Source organism: Tupaia chinensis, unplaced genomic scaffold (genome assembly GCF_000334495.1).
Source record: "Tupaia chinensis unplaced genomic scaffold, TupChi_1.0 Scaffold000101_1, whole genome shotgun sequence".
NCBI lineage: Eukaryota > Metazoa > Chordata > Mammalia > Scandentia > Tupaiidae > Tupaia > Tupaia belangeri.
Window position 1 is genome coordinate 2,558,446 of NW_006159565.1, and position 21,727 is coordinate 2,580,172.

The following is a 21,727-nucleotide window of genomic DNA, read 5'->3' on the forward strand; positions in this document are numbered from 1 at the left end:
CGGACTCCCAAGTAGCCGACCATGGTTCGATTCCCAGACCTAGTGGCTTAAATTCATGTTGGACGCGTGTGCATGTGTGCGCAAGATCCTGAGAGGAGAATGGAGGAGAAGGGATTATGGCCTGGTCAGCTCCCTGGGGGGTGATTTCTCTTTCTCTCTCTCTCTCTCTCTGTCTTTCTGGCAAGCACACGCATCCTATAGCAAAAACTTCTCAAAAAAAAAAAAAAAAAAAGGAAAAGAAAAAAGAAAGAAAGGAAAGAAATTAGGTCTCTGGAAAGATGAATTTCTATACAAAGGTCATTAAGTAATCATACTATAAAGCCAGATTCCCAATCATTGTGGCGAAGGAGCCAAAACCAAAGGAAACAAATTTTGTAGAAGAGGAAATTTCTAGAAAATGGAAAGTCAACAAAGTTCTTTCACACTTTGGAATCACCTCTAGGAGCCAATAAATGATGCACCTGGGCTTCAACAGCTCATGCAATATACCACTTTTTTATTTTTAGAGGTTTTTGCTATGGGGCACGTGTGCTCGCCAGACAGAAAGAGAGATAGAAAGCGAGAAATCACCCACCAGGGGGGATGGCCACACCACAATCCCTTCTCCTCCATTCTCCTCTTGGGATCTTGGGCACCCACGCACACGTGCCCGGCGTGAGTTTAAGCCACCAGGTCCAGGACTTGAACCGCAGTCAACTACATGGGAGTTCAACGACATAGCCATTATGCTAACTGCTGGTCCCCCAGTATACCACTTTTGAGATGAAGTTAACCTGATTCTGTTAGGTGAATCTATTGGGGATCTTTGGGAAGACCTTAAAAAATGTGAAACCCTCCAAGGGTAAGATCATGACACTCATACAGACAAAAAAATGAGCATATTCTAAAGACTTTAATCCAGGAGAAAACTGGCAGAAAACATAACTTGTTCAAAAGAGAAACTGAGAAGCAGATATACTTACAGATCAGGAATATTAAATGAATATGTAAATGAATAAACAGAGGCAAAATTGGATTCTTTCTGGGTGGGGATAGGATGAATTCAACTAAACTTCCACTAAACAGGATATAATTTGCATCAGTTATCTCAAAATTTCAGAGTTGTAAAATAGCTCAAGGATAATGAGCAGAGCTGGAATCAAATAATAAGGTATTCCAAACAATGCTTTTTTCCATTGAAACACAAAATTCCTTTTTTTTTTCACATTAACCACTTCAGGAGGTAGTCAGGAAATTTGGTGGGGAAATGGAGAGGTAAGACACTTGTGGGGCACAGATAAGGTTTATTATCTGTAGATGAGGATGTGTATGGTGGTCTCATCTGGGCTGAACTGAAGTGTATATCATGCTGGGTAAAGTCTCTTCACAATCTAAATGATGCATAGCAATTTAATGTATAATAATTAAAAATATATAAATTTTAAAAATAAAAAAGAATTATTTTATTTAACCTTATTTATTTACTTATCTATTTCTTTTAATTCGACCAGAGAGGGAGAGAGAGAGAGAGAAAGCAAGAAAGCAAGCTGCCACATCAGGACACGAACCATGGTCGGCCATGTGGGAATCCAGTGCACTTAACCACCATGTCATCTGCCAGCCCCAGTCACTGGTAATTTTATTTTTCAATTCTTTGTGTAGTTACTGATTTTTCTATAGTTATCACAAATTAAATGTGGTTTGAAAAGCTGTCTTTTTTAAAAAATCCCTCTCGTTAGGGGAAGGTACCCTGCTCTAGGATAATATTCTTAATATTTTACTAAATTTTAGCTAAATGTCTCATAATCATAAGTGGACACGATGCACCACTTTTCCTTATTTAATATGGTTGTGCATTTGCACTGATTCTAAAACTTGTCGATAGAAATAAGACTGTAGAACATAATTAAAATGGTTGATTCCAAACATGAAATTAAGTGACTAAACTCAGGAAAGTGCAAAAGTTTTCTGGGCTGTTGAGTGGCAGGCGGGTTTTTTTTTTTTTTTTTGGAGAGATTTTCACTGTAGGGCACGTGCGCTCGCCAGAGAGAGAGACATAGAGACAGAAAGCGAGAAATCACCCCCCAGGGGGGATGGTCACGCTGCAATCCCTTCTCCTCCATTCTCCTCTCGGGATCTTGGGCACGCACGCACACGCGCCCGGCGTGAGTTTTAAGCCACCGGGTCTGGGACATGAACCGCGGTCGACTATGTGGGAGTCCAGCGACATAGTCATTACGCTAACTGCTGGTTCCCCCGGTTCTTTTTATTTAGTTTGGAGAGGAGAGAACACAAAGTTGCAAACCAGTCTAAGGAGTCCTAGTATTGGCTTGGCCCAGAGAGGTGGGAGAGCTGGAAGGCGCTAGGGCCTTATAGATTATAGGTAGATTTAGAAATGTAAGGGTTTGTTCCGGAGAGACATAACCAGCAAAGAAATGCCTATGCCTATGTTTTACTTAAACGAAGATAAGAAAGCTTTTGTGTTCTTTTTTTTTTTTGGAGAGGTTTTTGCTATAGGGTGCGTGCACTCGCCAGACAGAGAGAGACAGAGACAGAAAGTGAGAAATCACCCCCCAGGGGGGATGGTCATGCCACAATCCCTTCTCCTCCATTCTCCTCTCGGGATCTTGGACACGCACGCACACACGCCCGGCGTGAGTTTAAGCCACCGGGTCCAGGACTCGAACCGCGGTCGACTACGTGGGAGTCCAGCAACGTAACCATTACACTAACTGCTGGTCCCCAAAGATAAGAAAGCTTTACTGAGTATCATAAAACACTATTTCAGGGACAGGAGGTAGGTACCATCCCACAATCACTGGGCAAAGGCAGACTACAGCAACAAGATAAATGTTTGTACACGTACTCCCTCAGGCCCCTTAGAAAGTATTTTTTAAATTATTTCATTGAATTTAGCATTATATATATGTGTGTGTGTGTATATATATATATATATATATTTCTTTTTTTGGAGAGGTTTTTGCTATAGGGTGCATGTGCTCGCCAGAAAGACAGAGAGAGACAGAGTGATAGAAAGCGAGAAGTCACCCCCCAGGGACGATGGCCACGCTGCAATCCTTTCTCCTCCATTCTCCTCTGGGGATCTTGGGCAGCACCCACACCATGCCCGTTGTGAGTTTAAGCCACCGGGTCTGGGACTCAAAACGCGGTCAGCCGCATGGGAGTTCAGCGACAAAGCAATTACGCCAACTGCTGGTCCCTAATTTAGTATTATATTTTTAAAATTTGACCAGATGGCAATGATTACATGACTACCATTAGCATTCCAAAGCAGCGGTTTGCCGGGTGCGTGTGTGTGTCCAAAATCCTGAGAGGAGAATGAAGGAGAAAGGATTGCAGTGTCGCCATCCCTCCTGGGGGTAATTTCTCGTTCTCTGTCTCTCTGTGTGTCTCTCTGTGTGTCTCTCTGGAGAGTGCACGCGCCCTATAGCAAAAATCTCTCTCTCGAAAAAATCTTGACCAGAGAAAGTGAGAAAGCACGCCACTGGTCGTCCATTTGGTATTCTAGCCGGCCCCTAGAGAGTATCTTAGAATAGGAAAGTAGTCAAAATCTCATCGTCAAACTTAAGCCTCAAACTTGTGCTTAAGAAAAAAGGCCAGAACACAATTGAGTATGAGTACTTTAAACAGAGACATTCTACACGCTCCCTTGAAGACATTCCAGTCGTTCACATAAAGACATTCCCTTAAACTAAGAAGTAAAGGGCCAGTGGGTGGCATGGTAGTTTGGAGCAATGGACTCCAGCATGACCGCTGGCAGTGCGAGCCCTGAACCTGGTAGCTTGCTTTCTCACTTTCCCTTTCGGTCTCTGGTCAAATTAAAAATATGTATAATAAGAGGCCAGCAGGTGGCATGGGGGTTAAGGCTCTGGACACTCGCATATTGCCGAAAAAGATTTGAGTCCAGGACTTGGTGGCTTCCTTTCTCACTTTCTCTCTCTCTCTCTCTCTCTCTCTGTCTCTCTGTCTCTCTCTGGTCAAATTAAAATATAAGTAAATGAGTAAATAAAAATTAAACAACTCTTTTTAAAATAGTTATATAAACGATAAATAAAATTAAATAAATAATACGTTAAAAAAAAAAAACCCTAAAAATCTTAATCAAGGAACAATTTTGAGTTCCAGGTCTAAGGCGATCCATCTTTAAAGCACAACCCTCTTAAGACGAGGTAGATGGTTTTAAGACGGTCCCTAAATGTGATGGCGCGTAGACTTATGGGAAATGGAGTCCTGGTATTTGCCCCGAGACCGGTGATAGACCTTGCCAGACTTCCGGCGCCCTCCTGCGCATGTACACTTCTGCCTGTGTGCGTGTTCACGCATGCGCGTCTCCGCCGTACTGCCCTAGCTTCCTGTCCGTCCCCAGGTGACCGCTCGCCCTAGTTCCCAGGCCTTGGCCTCCGCTGGGCGAGAATCTCAGAGCCTGCGGTCTGGGCGCCGACCGATCCGGCCGGCACCCAGGCGGCGTGGGCCTGTGCGGGCCAGAGTTCGCGCGAGCCAGGCGGAGGTTCGAGCGAGGACTCGCAAACACTAGCTCTGGGTCCCCAGGGGCTGGGTGAACAGTGGCCGCGGCGAAGAGGCGGCGGGACCTGGGACTGCATCCTCGGCCTCCCCACTGAGGTTCCGCGGGACAGCGAGTCCTCGGGGAGGCAGATTTGGGCCACGAGTTGTGGGGCGCCCTGCCTGAGTTTGTCCTATAGGCCCCAGACCCGGCTTTTCGGGAACAGAACTCCATTGGTGGGGTGGAAGGAAGAGGCTTTGAGAGCAGAAGCGCATAGCAAAAGCACCGCCTACTCGGACCTCTGGGAGCTCCAAGAGAGGTAAGTCGAAGATATGTGGGTCTCAGGCCACTCCTGATCTTCCTCCCTGGAGTGTGCAGGGCTTGAAGTCGCCTAATGCTGAGGATGTTAGTGTGGGAAAAGGGACGCTTCGGTCGTTTCTAGGAGAGACGTGGTTGAGTTTGTGGACAAGAGCAAGCGGTGCCTAATGGGTGCTCTGAGGGAAGATCCCTGAAGATGAAGTTTACCGAGGTGAAGAGGGTCTTCAATGTTAGCTGCAGACATTCTATCTCCACTCCTCCCTCCGGATCCCAATACCCCTTCCTCCTCTCAGAGCTGCAGATTGCCAAGTCCATAGATGTCCACGGGTACCTTTGTGCTCTGTATGTTTGCTGCTTTCTCATAAGGTCTGCCCTTGTAGAATTACACACTGCAGTGCAGAAAAAGATACTAAGCCTGAGAAGATGGTGACTTGTTCAAAGTCACGAGGCTTGTGGGCAGGATTGTTAATAGGAGAACCCAGGAGTCCTCAAGCCAGTGTTCTGTCTACTGTATTACAGTTAAGTCAAGTACAGGTAAGCCTTCATAAAGATCCTTTGAGTAGCATCATTCAGGTTCTTCATGACTGGACCATGTTGACTGTATCCTTTTTCTTTTTTAGAGCATCCTGTGAATTTTCTGATCTTAAGCAGTTAAAATAGAAAATAGATGAGGATAAAAAAATTTCTTTTTTAATCTTAACTTTAATAATGGCAGATTATGTCAATAGGATTCATAGAATGAGAATTGCATTCTCTCAGTTATCACCTAATCATGTGGGAGTTACAGATGTGCAAGTGAGCACCCTTGCTCATTCTCCAACCTCTTCTGAGGGATTAAAAAAACAGTGTCCCATAGTGACAGGGCAGGATGTTTTCTTTTCTTTCTTTTAAGAGATCTCTTGCTGTGTTGCCCAGGCTAGCCTATACCTCACAGTCCTCCTGCCTCAGCCTCCTGAGTAGCTGGGATTACAAGCCCATGCCACTAAACTTGGCTTGGGCAGGTTTTTATGCTAATGTAAGAGATTCCTCCCTTTATGTAGCAGATCATCCATAAATTCATTGCTTACATTTTCCTTCCCCAGATCTGTCTTCACTTTCACAGTCCTCTACAGTTTACCAAGAGCAGCAGAAAATGAGTACATCCCTGGTGAGTTTTTCTGCACATGCATTTATTTTCTCTGTTTTGATTTATAACATACCTGAGTAGGTGAATAAGGATTCAAGCTTTAAAACGGAAAAGTAAAAGTAGATGAAAGATATAGTGAGACAAAATAGTAACAATTAGCACCAAGCATTTTGTCATGATCATATGTGTACATATGTGTAGACAGTGTTAAAAAGCTTAAAGAATTCTTTTTTTTTTCTTTTTTTGGAGACGTTTTTGCTATAGGGTGCGTGTGCTCGCCGGAAAGATAGAGACAGAGAGACAGAAAGCAAGAAATCACTCCCCAGGGGGGATGGCCACGCCACAATCCCTTCTCCTCCTTTCTCCTCTCGGGATCTTGGGCAGGCACACACATGCATCTGGCGTGAGTTCAAGTCACCAGGTCCGGGCAAACCGCAATCAACTACATGGGAGTCCAGCAACATAGCCATTGCACGAACAGCTGGTCCAAAAAGCTTGAAGAATTCTTAAAGCTAGAGTACAAATGGGTCTCACATTTTTTTTTTTTTTTTGGAGAGGTTTTCGCTATAGGGCACGTGCGCTCGCCAGACAGACAGAGAGAGACATAGAGACAGAAAGCGAGAAATCACCCCCCAGAGGGGATGGTCACGCCGCAATCCCTTCTCCTCCATTCTCCTCTCGGGATCTTGGGCACGCATGCACACGCACCCGGCCTGAGTTTTAAGCCACCGGGTCCAGGACGTGAACCGCGGTTGACTACGTGGGAGTCCAGCGACATAGCCATTATGCTAACTGCTGGTTCCCACATTTTTGGTATTAATCACAAAAAAAGATGATAAATACTGGGTCATCCGGTGACATGGTGATTAAGGCAGCTGGATCCCACATGGCCAACTATGTAGTTGACTCCTGGATGTAGTGGCTTGAAAAACATGCCAGACATGTGTGTATGCCTGCATACCCAGAATCCTGAAAAGAAGGAGAAGTGGAGAAGGACTGCAGTGTGACCATTCTCCATGGGAGGGGTATTTTCTTATCTCTCTCTCAGTGTGCAAGTGGACACACAGTCAGAAAAAAAAAAAGATAAATACTGTCAATTACTTAAATTTACCATAAACAGAAATGTTTTTGTTTTCTCATGGGTTTTTTAAAGACTGTGAATAGTCTTTTTAAATAACAGCCCTTAAACCATTGTCATCCATGCCTTATTTGTCCCTCATGTGATCATAAGCCTTCAGCCCAAAAAGGACTCAGTGCATATGATATTTTTAGTGATTAAAAACATTGTTGGGGGGCCAGCAGGTGGCGTGGTGGTTAAGGGCACCGGACTCCCACATGCCCTACCATGGTTTGAGTCCTAGACCTGGCGACTTGCTTTCTCACTTTCTCTCTCTTGCTCTCTGTTTCTCTCACTCTCTCTCATTCTATCCCTCTCTGGTCAAATTAAAATAAATGGATAAATAAAGTTAAATAGAAAATAATTTTTATAAACCAAAAAAACATTGCTGTTCTAAAGATAAAATGTTCTTCTCAGTTTAGAGATAAATCACAGATCTCCTGAAGAAATGGCTTTCTCAGCTTTAAATTAGTCTCCATGAATATTTTTTGTGTTAGTCTATCTGGGTTGCACAGCAGATAGGGCAGTGGTAAATCTCTTGCAAAGATTCCCTTATTTCCTGCTTTTTGCTATAGCCTGCAGTTCTGGTTCTGACTCTGCGACTCCCTTGAACCTGTCCTGGTATAGAGGTTGCTAGTGATCTAACATACATGTCAAGTGGATATTTACCACTCTTTGTCTTAGATACTTTGCAATATCTTTAGATACTTTGACAGCCTACTCTGTCAATTTCTGTGATATCTCTCTCTTTGCTTTCCTCCTGGATTTGATGACTTTTTTGTTTTCGCTTTTGTCATAGGGTGCATGCGCTCATCAGAAAAAGAGAGGAAAGTAAGAAGTCACCCCTGAGGGAGATGGCCATGCCACAATCCTGTCTCCATTCTCTCAAGATTTTGGGCATGCATACACATGCACCTAGCATGATTTTCAAGCTGTTGGGTCTGTTGCTATTGTTCTCCAAGATGGTCTTGCCTACTGGGCAGTCTGCCCATAGATCAACCTACCTGGGGCAGGAGACACTTATTCTGCTCACTGGCGTCCCCTCAGCAGTTAGATATATCCTGCTCTGATCACCTTCAGCCTTCCCAGGCCAGCTAGCCTGATCCATGGACATCCCAGGACCCAGAGCTGGGAGAGAACAATGTAGCATCTCAGGGAACCCTGTCAGCAGGACCTATTACACACTTGTGGCTTGTTCCATATATAAAACTTAAAATGTCCAGTAAAACATCAGGAATTTGTCATTATTTCATGTGGCCCCTGAACATGATGTGGCCCCTAATTGCCAGAGGGCATGTGCACTTGCCAGAGGGAGAAAGGAAAGGAACCCATACCCCAATGGGGCATGGTCACACCGAAATCCTTTTTCCTCCAATTTTCCACTCTGTCAGGATTTTGGGTGCATTTTTTCATCCACCAGGGCTAGGATTTGAACCATGATTGGCCATATGGGATCTGGCTCCCTATATATAGGGCTTAACCACTGTGGTACAGACTAGCCCTTCTTTTCCACCTTTAATACTACTCCTGTTTCCAGGTTTTGTTGAAGTCATCTGATCTTTTTTGTTTTTAACACACAGATTTGTTTTTTGTTGTTTCTTGTTTTATTTCCTGCAAGTACATGCTGTTGCCAGAGAAGGATAGAGGAAGTACCTTCCTAATGGGGAGTGAGCCTGACAGAATTCTTTTTCTCTATTTCTCCAGCCTGTCAGGATTTGGGGCACACATACACATACATGTGCCCAGCATGTTTTTCAAGCTGCCCAGCGCGGTATGTAAACTGGTCAGCCATGTGGGATCTGGATCCCCATGCAAAGGGCTTAACTGCTATGCTACAGGGTCAGCTCCTGTTTTATAATGCTTTCTTGCAATTGCATAAAACTTTATTGCTTCATTGCCTTTAGTTGCTTAAATATCTGTTTTGTGGTTAGTTTTCTGTCCTAAAGGGAAAGTGATAAGATACACAATAGTCAGTAGATACCATTGAGATATATTATGTCCAAGTACCTTGATATAGTAAGTGCTTTCCATGGATTAACCTATTTAATATTGATATTATATTATGTGATAGGTACCATTAGTACTTTCATTTTAGAAGTGATGATACTGGAGGAAACCGTTATTATGGCTGGTGTGAGTAATTGTGAACGGGACAGTATATTCAGAAGATGTACACTATTACGGTTTGACAGTTTTCCGGATAGTAAACCTATCTGCCCCTCTTCGGAAATGTGTTTCCTTCCTGGGGGATGCGTAAATGAGAAGAAAGGGAATTCAGAGTTCCAAGCTGAGAGTTAGAGACAAATGAGCCAAACTGTTAGTGATAATTCATGTGGTTGGCCTTGGTCAGACCTGTGGTCGACTTACTCTTGAAATAAAAAGCAAATCTAGAATGCATGTTGCCTCACTTGCTTGTTGGTTTAGTAACTATGTGTGATTGATTCCAATAGGCTATGAAAGGAACAGGTTTGGACAGGAACAGCAGTTAAATTTCAGGTGGGTCAAGTTTGAGATCAGGGACATATGTGTGTAGAGATTAGGAGGCCTGGGCTGGGCTGGTGATATAAATTCAGGAAATGTTGGGACATAAATGGTAGTGAGTTAGCCGTGAAGCCAAGTGGGCTTACCATCAGAGAGCAAGTGCAGACAGCAAGAAAAAAGTCCAAAGACTGAATCCTGGGGTCCTCCCAACTTCGGAATGATTAGAAAGACAGGAGGAGCCAGCAGAAGACTGAGGAGGAATAATCAGGGACATAAGAAGTGAACCAACATTACTAATAGTCTGGAAGCAAGATGAGAGTTTTCAGAGGAGCAAGGTGCATCCTGGGATTCCCCAAGTACTCCTAGGCAGCAGGAGATGTGCTCATTGGTTGGTCTTAGTGTCTCCAACAGCCAGAAGCCTGGCTGACAGTGCCAGGAACCTTTCCTCTAATGTATACTGAATGAACTCAATGGCAGCCCATTTCTTTTTTTTTTTTTTTGGAGAGGTTTTTGCTATAGGGCGTGTGTGCTCGCCAGACAGACAGACAGAGACAGAGAGACAGAAAGCAAGAAATCACCCCCCAGGGGGGATGGCCACGCCACAATCCCTTCTCCTCCATTCTTCTCTCGGGATCTTGGGCACGCATGCACACGCGCCCGGCATGAGTTTTAAGCCATCGGGTCCAGGAAGCGAACCACAGTTGACTACGTGGGAGTCCAGCAACATAGCCATTAACTGTAACATTAGCTGCTGGTCCTGGCAGCCCATTTCTATTATGTTTGTTTTCCTTCCATAATCCATAACTTAAAATAAGGTATGCATTGTTTATTGACAACTTTACCAGTGAGGTTGTTAATGTACCTTTTTAACATGACTGATTCCAATCATGGTGCTATTATAGGGGCCAGTGTCATTCAACGATGTGGCTGTGGATTTCACCCAGGAGGAGTGGCAGCAGCTGGATCCTGAGCAGAAGATGACATACAGGGATGTGATGCTGGAGAACTACAACAACCTAGTTTCTGTGGGTGAGGACAGCTTGTTTTCTTAGTTGCTAAAATACATGGGGTTTTTCTCAAATTTAATGACTTTAACTGTGAATTTGACGGGACATATGTGAGTAACCTGTTTTGGGCACCAGGCAGTGCATTTTGGTCTTGACTTAACTAGTGAAAGGTTCTAACTTGGATAAAAGCATAGTGACTTTTGTGTTGTGCACCTTGTATGGTATCATTGTACTCATAGGACAGAACACAGATCCTGAAACAAAGCAACCAGGCTAAAGTTATCTTTCATTTCTCATTAACAGGCTATCACATTATCAAACCGGATGTTATCATCAAGTTGGAGCAAGGAGAAGAGCCATGGATAGTAGGAGAATTCCTACTTCAGAACTATCCAGGTATGTTAGTGGAGTTAAGTGAGGAGACTGGTAACTTGAGAGTGTTTTCCCAGGAATTTTTTAATGTCCTAAATCTTAAGTGACTAAAGTGACTTTTATATGCTCAAAGAACTTCTTCCTTCCTTATAATAACTTGTGTTTATACAGCTTTGCTTGATTACCACTACCCAGAAACAAAATCTTACCACTTCCTTCTTCCTTGTAATCCGTGATCTTTGCTTGCCCTTCTAGTATTTTCAGTAACCCTCTATCATAGATTCCTTCTGTTTATAGGTGTTCATAATCTGTCATTAAAAAATAACTTGTAGGTCTAGCAAGTGGTGTGGTGGTTAAGGTGCTGGACTCCCACATGGCTGACCACGGTTCGAGTCCTAGACCTGGCAGCTTGAAAATCACACCAGATGTGTGTGCATGCATGCCCAAAATCCCAGGAGGAGAATGGAGGAGAAGAGATTACAGAATGGCCACCCACTCTGGGGGATTTCTCACTTTCCCTCTCACTGTCTCTCTCCAGTGAGCACATACACTCTATAGCAAAAAACAAAAACAAACTTATGTGACACTTACCTTATTACTTTCTAATTCTTTTCTTCTTTATTCTGAATTGCCTTGGCCTTATTTCTATCCTTGAATCCACTTTTTACATTTCTTTCTTGGAGATCAGATTGCAAAATCCCCATCCTTATGCTTAAGCCAATGAATTCTATTCCTTTCATTGTCACATGCACTTGTGCTTCATTGATGGTGCTGATTATTCCTGAAATTCAGGCCTCCTTAATTTTGATAACAACAGTAACTGGGTCTCCTGGTTTTTTCCCAGTGCTTGTTTTCACCTTGTCTCTTATTTACTGTTCCCAATGCCTTGAACAATGTTTTGTCATAGCATATGCTCTCTAAGCATGGTTTATGTAAATGAAGTTTGATTTATCCTTTTATACCCTCCAGAAATGTCTCTAAAGGATCTGTTTCCACCTGTTGTGATTTCCTTATTTCATGAATTCCTCAAAGGGTTCCTCCAGTCTCAGGTCTATAGAGTTTGTTTTAATGCTGCTCACACATGGGCTGATATCTCTGCCATCACTGTGCAGCCTGTGTTCCAGTGATAGCAGTGCATTCCTTTTCATTTTCACTATGTCTGAAAATGGATCACAGATTCTTTCAGATTATAGTTACTAATCATCTCCACCTCCCTTTGTTTACTGAAATACTATTTTCCTCTTTTCCCATAGTGGCATCTATGGAATCACTATCAAAACATTCATTTCAGTATTACTGATTTTTCTAGGACTGCTGATTTTTGTCCGTGGGAAATACCCTAATTTTCCTCTGTGTATTTGCAGTTTTCTTTTACTTAATGTAAACAGGAACTATATCCTGTCATGCCTGGGTTGCTATGAATCCTAATTAGATTTGTAAGATGTCTTCATCTGAAGTTTTTTTTTTTTTTGGAGAGGTTTTTCGCTATAAGGGCGTGTGTGCTCGCCAGACAGACAGAGAGAGACATAGAGACAGAAAGCGAGAAATCACCCCCCAGGGGGGATGGTCACGCCGCAATCCCTTCTCCTCCATTCTCCTCTCGGGATCTTGGGCATGCACGCACATGCGCCCGGCATGAGTTTAAGCCACTGGGTCCGGGACGCGAACCGTGGTTGACTACGTGGGAGTCCAGCGACATAGCCATTACGCTAACTGCTGGTTTCCTTCATCTGAAGTTTTTAGTTGATCTTATGACTCGTCTCACAAGATGAGCCTATTCACTGTTACTTCCTAAAGGGAATTGAAATTCCTCATCCTTTTAGGATCACCACAATGTTGGCCTTGCATTGCTTAGAAAATGTTAATTTTCTGTTTTTCTCCCAAAACTCCCAGGACAATCCTTGATCTACATTCCTAACATCGTGACGATTATTGTCCTTATAATCCTACATTTCATTAGGGTGTGCTTTACTTCTCCAGATTACACATTCTTTAAATCTGAGCTCAAATCTTCAACCTGTCCTTGAAGTTTTTCTTTTTGTCTTTTTTTTCTTTTTTTTTTTTGAGAGGCTTTTGCTATAAGGCGCGTGCGCTCGCCAGACAGACAGAGACAGAGAGACAGAAAGCGAGAAATCACCCCCCAGAGGGGATGGCCACGCTGCAATCCCTTCTCCTCCATTCTCCTCTCGGGATTTTGGGCATGCATGCACATGCGTCCGGCGTGAGTTTTAAGCCACCGGGTCCGGGACGTGAACCGCGGTCGGCTACGTGGGAGCCCAGAAACATAGCCATTATGCTAACTGCTGGTCCCAAGTTTTTCTTAACTGACTCATCATTACTCTGATAATGTCTTCTTTCAGCTTCAGTTTTACCTAGTGGTGATACCTTAAGAAAAGTGAGTTTGATTAAGTAGTATATTGCTTGAGGGTGTGTGTGTGTGTGTGTGTGTGTGTGTGTGTGTGTGCGTGTGCGTGTGTGTGTGTGTATATATATATAAAATTCTTAAGCTTTTTTTGCTCCCCTGGATTATGATCCTATTTAAAAAAGACATACTTTCCTCCCTCAATGTAGTCTATACCATAGAGTAGACATTTATTTCTTTGATTATTTTGAGGAGCCAGGTCAATGAAATAATTTTCTAGTCCATTCAGAAATAATTTATAGGCTGTTATTTCTAACTGCACATGCCTGGGTGACATCCCTATATGTTTTACAAGTTCTACAAAAATGCCTGTATGATTCAGATTAAGAACAACAACTCTTATTTCTGTTCAGGTTTTAAAAAGAAATAAGAAGAGTCATACTTTTTAGGAGATAGTTAAGAAAATAGATACAGAGCTGCATGAAGTAATTTAAAACAATGTTTTCCATGCGTTCTGGTATTCTAATGCTGGGCTTAATCACTTTGTGTAAAATGATTATATGGACCATTACTATTTTCAACTTTAAGGGGAAGTGGAGATAATTGAGATAAGAAATATTTTGAAAGGTATCTTTTAAAGCCTATTAATTATTTTTAAGAATTATTTTTATTTATTTATTTATTTATGTTTATTTATTTATTTATTATAATTTGACCAGAGAGGGACAGAGAGAGAGAGAGAGAGAGAAAGCAAGCCACCAGATCTGGGATGCGAACCGCAGTTGGCCATGTGGGAATGCAGCACTCTTAACCACCACACCACCTGCTAGCCCCTGAAAGGTATTTTTTAAAGCTTGGGAACCCTTTTTAGTGATAGGTTTAGAATAGATGAAAGCAAGTCAGGCAAACTGAAACAAGAGCAGAGGATATAGGTGAAAAGGTGCTGGGGGTGTTTTTGGTCACCACAGTGATTTCTGCTTATGGTGATGGTGCCTATTTCTCCCAACTTGATATGATGTGATAAGGTTAATGTGGCTCCAAAACAAATTCCTATTTGGATATATCCCTCCTGTCCAACAAATACCTTGGTGTTCCTAAAACTGAATATAAAAACATTTTTTGGGAGGGAACAGCAGTTAGCGTAATGGCTATGTTGCTGGACTCCCATGTAGTCGACCGCGGTTCACATCCCGGACCCGGTGGCTTAAAACTCACACCAGGCACGTGTGCGTGTGTGCCCAGGATCCCAAGAGGAGAATGGAGGAGAAGGGATTGCGGCATGGCCATCCCCTCTGGGGGGTGATTTCTTGCTTTCTATCTCTCTGTCTCTCTCTCTCTCTGTCTGGCGAGCACACGTGCCCTATAGCAAAAACCTCTCCAAAAGGAAAAAAAATTTTTTTTTTTGGTAAACAACTGTCATCCTAGCTTGGAATCACATTGTGAGTCTACGTGATGGAAAGTGTCAGTTATCAAAATTTTTTTTCCACTTTATTTGTTGATACTTTGGCAGGGGATTTAGAGAAACTGTAGGTATTGGATGATAAGGTCAATATGGTACTTAATATGGTTGATAACAAGGTACAGTAATCAGCTTCATCCAACAATTTCTAAGCTAAGTAAAAACAAAAGTCACTATTTTAAAAGTAGATTGAAGGATCTGCTGCTGTTTTTTTTGTTGTTGTTGTTTGCTTGTTTGTGAGAGGTTTTTGCTATAGGGTGTGTGCACTCACCAGAAAGACAGAGAGAGACAGAGACAGAAAACAAGAAATCACCCCCCAGGGGGGATGGCCATGCCACAATCCCTTCTCCTCCATTCTCCTCTTGGGATCTTGGGCACACACACACATGCACCCGGTGTGAGTTTAAGCCACCAGGTCTGGGACTCGAACCACGGTCGGCTGCATGGGAGTCCAGCAACATAGCCATTATGCCAACTGCTGGTCCCCCCAAAGGATCTGCTTCTTAAGATTTGTATCCTAAGTGGAACTCAAGAGTGGGGAAGCACTAATATTTAGAGTTAAGTGATGGTCATGTAACAGGGATACAACTGGTTTAAGGGAACTGTCAGGAGTTTGAAGCAGAGTAACTGCTAGGCTCATGGAGCATGTGTTTGTACCAAATGATATTCCGAGCATTTTCTATTTATTAACTCCTGTAATCCCACAACAACCTTATGAAGTAGGTGCCATCATCTCCATTTGACAAGTGGCAGATACTAAGTACAGTGGACTAAGTACTCACCCCAGGTCACTTCACCAGAATTCATACTGTATTGCTCAAAGAGAAACAAATAAAAAAATAAATACATGAAAAAAAGAGAGAAACAAATTAAATAAATAAATAAATAAATAAAAGAGAGAAGCAAATAGAATTTCATGCCCAGGTTGAATTCACTAGTAAGTCATTAGCATATCTAAGAAATTTAAACCTTTTGAAAGGATAGCATGCTTTTGTGAATTATATATGTTCCAGGACTCTCCTGTCAAGTCACACAGAATTACAGTTAGAGCCCTAATTAGAAAGCTTATCCTCAGGGACCAGCAGTTAGCATAATGGCTATGTCGCTGGACTCCCATGTAGTCTACTGCAGTTCGAGTCCCAGACCTGGTGGCTTAAACTCACGCTGGGCACTTGTGCGTGTATGCCCAAGACCTCGAGAGGAGAAGGGATTGTGGCATGACCATCCCTCCTGCGGGGTGATTTCTTGTTTTCTCTCTCTGTCTCTGTCTTTCTGGCAAGGGCAGACGCACTATAGCAAAAACTTCTCAAAAAAAAAAAAAAAAAGTAGGCTCATCCTCTAAACTTGCAGAAACTTAGCATAACTTTTATTTGGCATTTCTGTGTGGAATGGGGAAAAAAGGGAAAATAGTCTGAAAGGATGTAGATTAGTGATCATGATACCATAAAAATATTTGGATAGGGGCCAGCAGGTGACATGGAGGTTAAGGGTGCTGGACTCCCACATGGCCAGCTGTGGTTCAAGTCCCAGACCTGGTGGCTTGCTTTCTCACTTTCCCTTTTTCTTTCTCTCTCTGATCAAATTTAAAAATAATAACAAATGGAATTAAATAATTCTTTAAAAAATCTTAGAATAGGTGATATGGCTTAGACTATAATTTGTCTCTCCCAGTTTGATATGAAATGATTCAGTATAAAGTGCTATTCCACCTTCCTCCAAAACGAATCCCTATTTGGATATATATCTGATGTCCCTCCTCATCTAACAGCATTCTTTGCTTTCGTACTGGTTTACTTTATTTGTTGTGAATCCCTTCATATCCCCCTTGTCAGCTATTCATCTAGCATCCTTTGGCCACTGATCATTGATCCATTTTTTTTAAAGAATCATTAATTTATTTAATTTTATTTATTCATTCATTTATTTTAATTTGACCAGACACACACACACACACACACACACACACACACACAGAAAGCAAGCCAGCAGGTCCAAGACTTGAACCATGGTTGGCCATGTGGGAGTATCCAGCACCTTAACCACCATGCCACCTGCTGGTCTCCATTGATCCATTTTTATATTTTATCTTCTGTACCCAGTTTTGATCAAAATCTTATAAAGTAGCAAAAATCAAAAGTGCTTGTATTTTGTCAGTTTGCTTCCTCCTTTCCCCACTCTGGAGGTGAGTGTTTATGTTTTGTTTCTCAAATGAAAAGAGTAAGGGGGAAGAATTTGGAATTATTTTCATCTCTCCATGAAGCTAGTATCCTCCCACAGCAAGATGCATATATACAAGTCTCATTCTGTATATCATACAGGAAGATGTACAAAAGTTGGTCATTTTTATCTCTTTTTAGATGAAATGTGGCAAACTAATGATCTAATAGAGAAAGTCCAAGAAGATGAAAATAAATATTCAAGGCAAACTTTGTTCATCAACAAGATCCTGCTTGAAGAAAGAGGTAATGTTCCTGGTAAAACTTCTAATGTTGAAACGAACTCTGTTCCTTCGAGAAAAATTGCCTTTCAAAATAGCCTATGTGACTCATGTGAGAAGACTTTAACATCTGTTTCAGAGTATATTAGTAGTGATGGAAGCTATGCAAGAATGAAACCTGATGAATGTAGTGGATGTGGGAAATCACTCTTCCATATTAAGCTTGAGAAAACTCATCGAGGAGATAAATCTTACGAATTTAATCAAAATGGGGAACCTTATACTTTAAATGAAGAAAATATTTATAAGAAAATTCATATTTTGGAGAAACCCTTTGAATATATTGAATGCTCGAAATCCTTTCAAGAGGACACAGATTTTGTTAACCACATGGAAGAGAAGCCCTATAAGTGGAATGCATCTGAAATAGCCTTTCTCCAAATGTCAAACCTCAGTGTACATCAGAGATCCCATATGGAAATGAAACCCTATGAATGCAGTCAGTGTGGGAAATCCTTTTGCAAAAAGTCTAAGTTTATTATACATCAGAGGACTCATACAGGAGAGAAACCTTATGAATGTAATCAATGTGGGAAATCCTTCTGCCAGAAAGGAACCCTCACTGTACATCAGAGAACACATACAGGAGAGAAGCCCTATGAATGTAATGAATGTGGGAAGAACTTCTACCAGAAGTTACACCTCATTCAACATCAGAGAACTCACTCAGGAGAGAAGCCCTATGAATGTAGTTATTGTGGAAAATCCTTTTGCCAGAAAACACACCTTACACAACACCAGAGAACACATTCAGGAGAGAGACCCTATGTTTGTCATGACTGTGGGAAAACCTTTTCCCAGAAGTCAGCCCTTAATGACCATCAGAAAATTCACACAGGTGTGAAACTCTATAAGTGTAGTGAATGTGGGAAATGTTTCTGCCGCAAGTCTACTCTAACTACCCACATGAGGACACACACAGGAGAAAAACCTTACGAGTGTAATGAATGTGGAAAATTCTTCTCTCGGTTATCATATCTCACTGTACATTATAGAACTCATTCAGGAGAGAAACCTTACGAATGTAATGAATGTGGGAAAACCTTCTACCTAAATTCAGCCCTCATGAGACATCAGAGAGTACACACAGGAGAGAAACCTTATGAATGTAATGAATGTGGAAAATTATTCTCCCAGTTGTCATACCTCACTATACATCATAGAACTCATTCAGGAGTGAAACCCTATGAATGTAGTGAATGTGGAAAAACCTTCTACCAGAATTCTGCCCTTTGCAGACATCGAAGAATACATAAAGGAGAAAAGCCCTATGAATGTTATATATGTGGAAAATTCTTCTCTCAGATGTCATACCTCACTATACATCATAGAATTCATTCAGGAGAGAAACCATATGAATGTAGTGAATGTGGAAAAACCTTCTGCCAGAATTCAGCCCTTAATAGACATCAGAGAACACACACAGGAGAGAAAGCCTATGAATGTTATGAATGTGGGAAATGCTTCTCTCAGATGTCATATCTCACTATACATCATCGAATTCATTCAGGAGAGAAACCTTTTGAATGTAATGAATGTGGAAAAGCCTTCTCTCGGATGTCATACCTCACTGTACATTATAGAACTCATTCAGGAGAGAAACCCTATGAATGTTCTGAATGTGGGAAAAAATTCTACCACAAATCAGCATTCAATAGCCATCAAAGAATTCATAGGAAAGGGAATATGAATGCAATGGATGTGGGAAGGCTTCTCTGAAGTCAGACCTTATTTTTATGTCTTGAGAACCCTTTCAGTATAATGACTAGCTGAAGTCAGATCCATTGGATATCAGAGAGCTCACACTCTGTACAGTGCCAGAATCGTGATGTGAAAATTCACAGAGTAGAAACCATGTTCATAAGGAGACTACATGACTCATTAGATAAAAAAAATACAGGCATACAGACTCGTACATATTTCGAATGTGTATGTTTCATCATGGATTTGAACTGTTTCACATATCAGGGAGTTCATACCAACACAAAATGGATCAATCTAAGGAATGTGGAAATCATACTTCTTTGAAAATTGTTAATATGAAAAGGTATCTTTCTGATACTGTAACAAACTTTTAGATAAAGATATCTACTATAAATATATCTTTGTGTAAATAGAAGCTATAGAGTAGCTATCTTGATAGCTAATCAAATCAATAACTTAAATTCATGTATAAGCAGTTCCCAGGGAACATAGGACTTTTGGGGGTGGGAGGGTTGTTTTTTAGTATGTTATATTACAGGAATTGTATGTCCAGTGTGAATCATGTTTGTAAAAGCATTGTGTCACTTACTAGAGTAATTTCTAATACATGTAAAATGATCCATTCTAAGTATTACCACATTAATATATTTTTATGCATTGCCATTGAAATAATATTTTATAAAGTATGCTTTTTAAAAATAAGTATAAAGTATACTTTTTCTTGTACTGTGCCCTAGCATTTATAAACGCATTTGATAAATGTTGATGAACTATTGTCATCCATATAGAAACCAGTGTTTTTGTTTTCAACTGTATCTGAGGCAGTAAGAAATTCAAATCTGTGTGTAAAATAGATAGAAATTCCTGCCTAGGATATTTTAAATTGTTGGCCAGAAGTGTCCAAGAGTGAGGAGCACCTATAGTACTCATTGCACTCTACAGTTTTTTTTAAGTACTTAAAATATTCCTATTTTTATCTATTGTTTTCATGTACTATTTTTAAAATTTGAATTCTTATGTGTTATGTGTGCAGAGCACAAATGCTGTATAACATGGGAATTAACTATATTTTTATTTGATATGATTGTCTTTTTAAACATCATGTTCTGCTTCTTCTCACTACTGAGTGAATGAAGAACATATTCTTAAGGATTTGTGGCAGCCATTGTGGAGTGATTTCCTCAGTCACTCCCTCCTTATTCTTCACTGGCAGAACTTGGATATCTATTCTTCTTCAAGGATGAGAAATATATCCTGATCAGTTTCAATCAATAATAATACTCCCTGTCAGCCAGCAGTTGGTTTAGAGTGGCCATAGGACTCAATTCTAGTTAAAGAGATATCTGACAGGTTATTTCTAGAAAAGGTTTCCTCAGAGGTCCATGGAATCAAGCAAATTGAAGTGGAATCTTTTTGGTTAACATTCCTTTGTCTGGATGTGGTGCTTGGTAATGTCTTCCGACAGTGTATGAATTGTGGCATGAGCAGAAAGACTGCAGAAACCTGGAATCTGGATGATATTGAGCCACTGAACCAGCCAGCCTTATAGCCACTCCATCTCTGGACTCTCATGAGAGACTAAACTTATTTTTAAACTAGCTAATTTAGGATGCTCTGTTACTGATAACTGAAGACATTCTGATAGTCACTTTTGTAGGAGTTATGCAATTCTGAAGCGAGCTTTAGAAAAATCATTTATTTTCAGGTGTTGATATAGAGATTTATCTTAATTTCTGTAAATTTTTATGTAAATAGTTTGAGCATTAGACATCAACTTGAAACAATTAAATGTGTATGCTTTCTTGAACTGTTACATCATCGACCTACAAAGTAAATAAATGTCTGGAACCTAGCATGCTATCAGGTTTACCTCCCTTTTCCTAATACACAAAACAAATTTCATTCAAGGTAATGTATGTTATTCAAAGATCATTGCTACAATGTTAGTCAATAGTATATGGTGTGAGGTAAAGGATCTAGTTTTGTTCTTTCAAATGATTAGCCTGATAGCTTATCACATTTGAATAATGTACTCCTTTATCATTAAAATCATATACATGGCTCTTGTTTTTGTTGCTCAGCCTTTTTTCTCCATATCCTTCTAGATTATTGAGTATGCTACAGTTAATTGAAAGTTGTAGATTGTATAGTTTTGTGTAGGAACTATATAAAGTATTTGTTGAAATATTATCTACAAAGGTTTCCCACACTGGTATATCATTATATCTTAATTACACAATATACATTTTAAGTAAAATATTTGAAAAGTTAAATGGCTTACCACATTTTTTCTCTTATGGATTGCCTGCTCATCAAAGGTCAGGTACATGTAATTTGTCCCAAACTGCCTCTTCAATAATGTAGTCAATGTGTATTTTACATTTTCATAGTTTCACATATGCCAGTGTTGTCATAAATTAAGAATGACTTTCAAGAGATGAGAAAGAGGGGCCAGCAGGTAGCATGGTAGTTAAGGCCCTGGACTCCCACATAGCCAACCACAGTTTGAGTCCTGGACCTGGCAGTTTGCTTTATCTTTCCCTTTCTGTCTCTCTCTGGTCAAATTAATAATAATAATAATAATAATAATAATAAATAAATAAAAATTTTTTTAAAGGAAGACCCTTCATGAAAAGTAGAAGTGGGATTTCTTCTGATTTCTTCTTCTTTTTTTAGTTTTGCTATAAGGCACATACATTCACCAGAAAAGAGAAGGAAAGTGAGAAGTCACTCTCTTTGTAGTCCCTTCTCCAATCCCCTCAGGATTTGGGGCAAGCATGCAC

General features: G+C 40.9%; 1 protein-coding gene across 1 annotated transcript; it reads left to right on the forward strand.

Annotated features, from left to right (window-relative positions):
* Positions 1–4,322: 4,322 nt before the first annotated feature.
* ZNF12 (zinc finger protein 12) lies at positions 4,323–20,796 on the forward strand. The gene is given in 6 exon segments (XM_006143623.3): positions 4,323–4,820; positions 5,902–5,966; positions 10,446–10,572; positions 10,854–10,946; positions 17,101–18,912; positions 18,915–20,796. Coding segments are annotated over 5 exon segments (2,118 nt in total). The 5' UTR covers positions 4,323–4,820; positions 5,902–5,951; the 3' UTR covers positions 18,986–20,796.
* Positions 20,797–21,727: the final 931 nt, after the last annotated feature.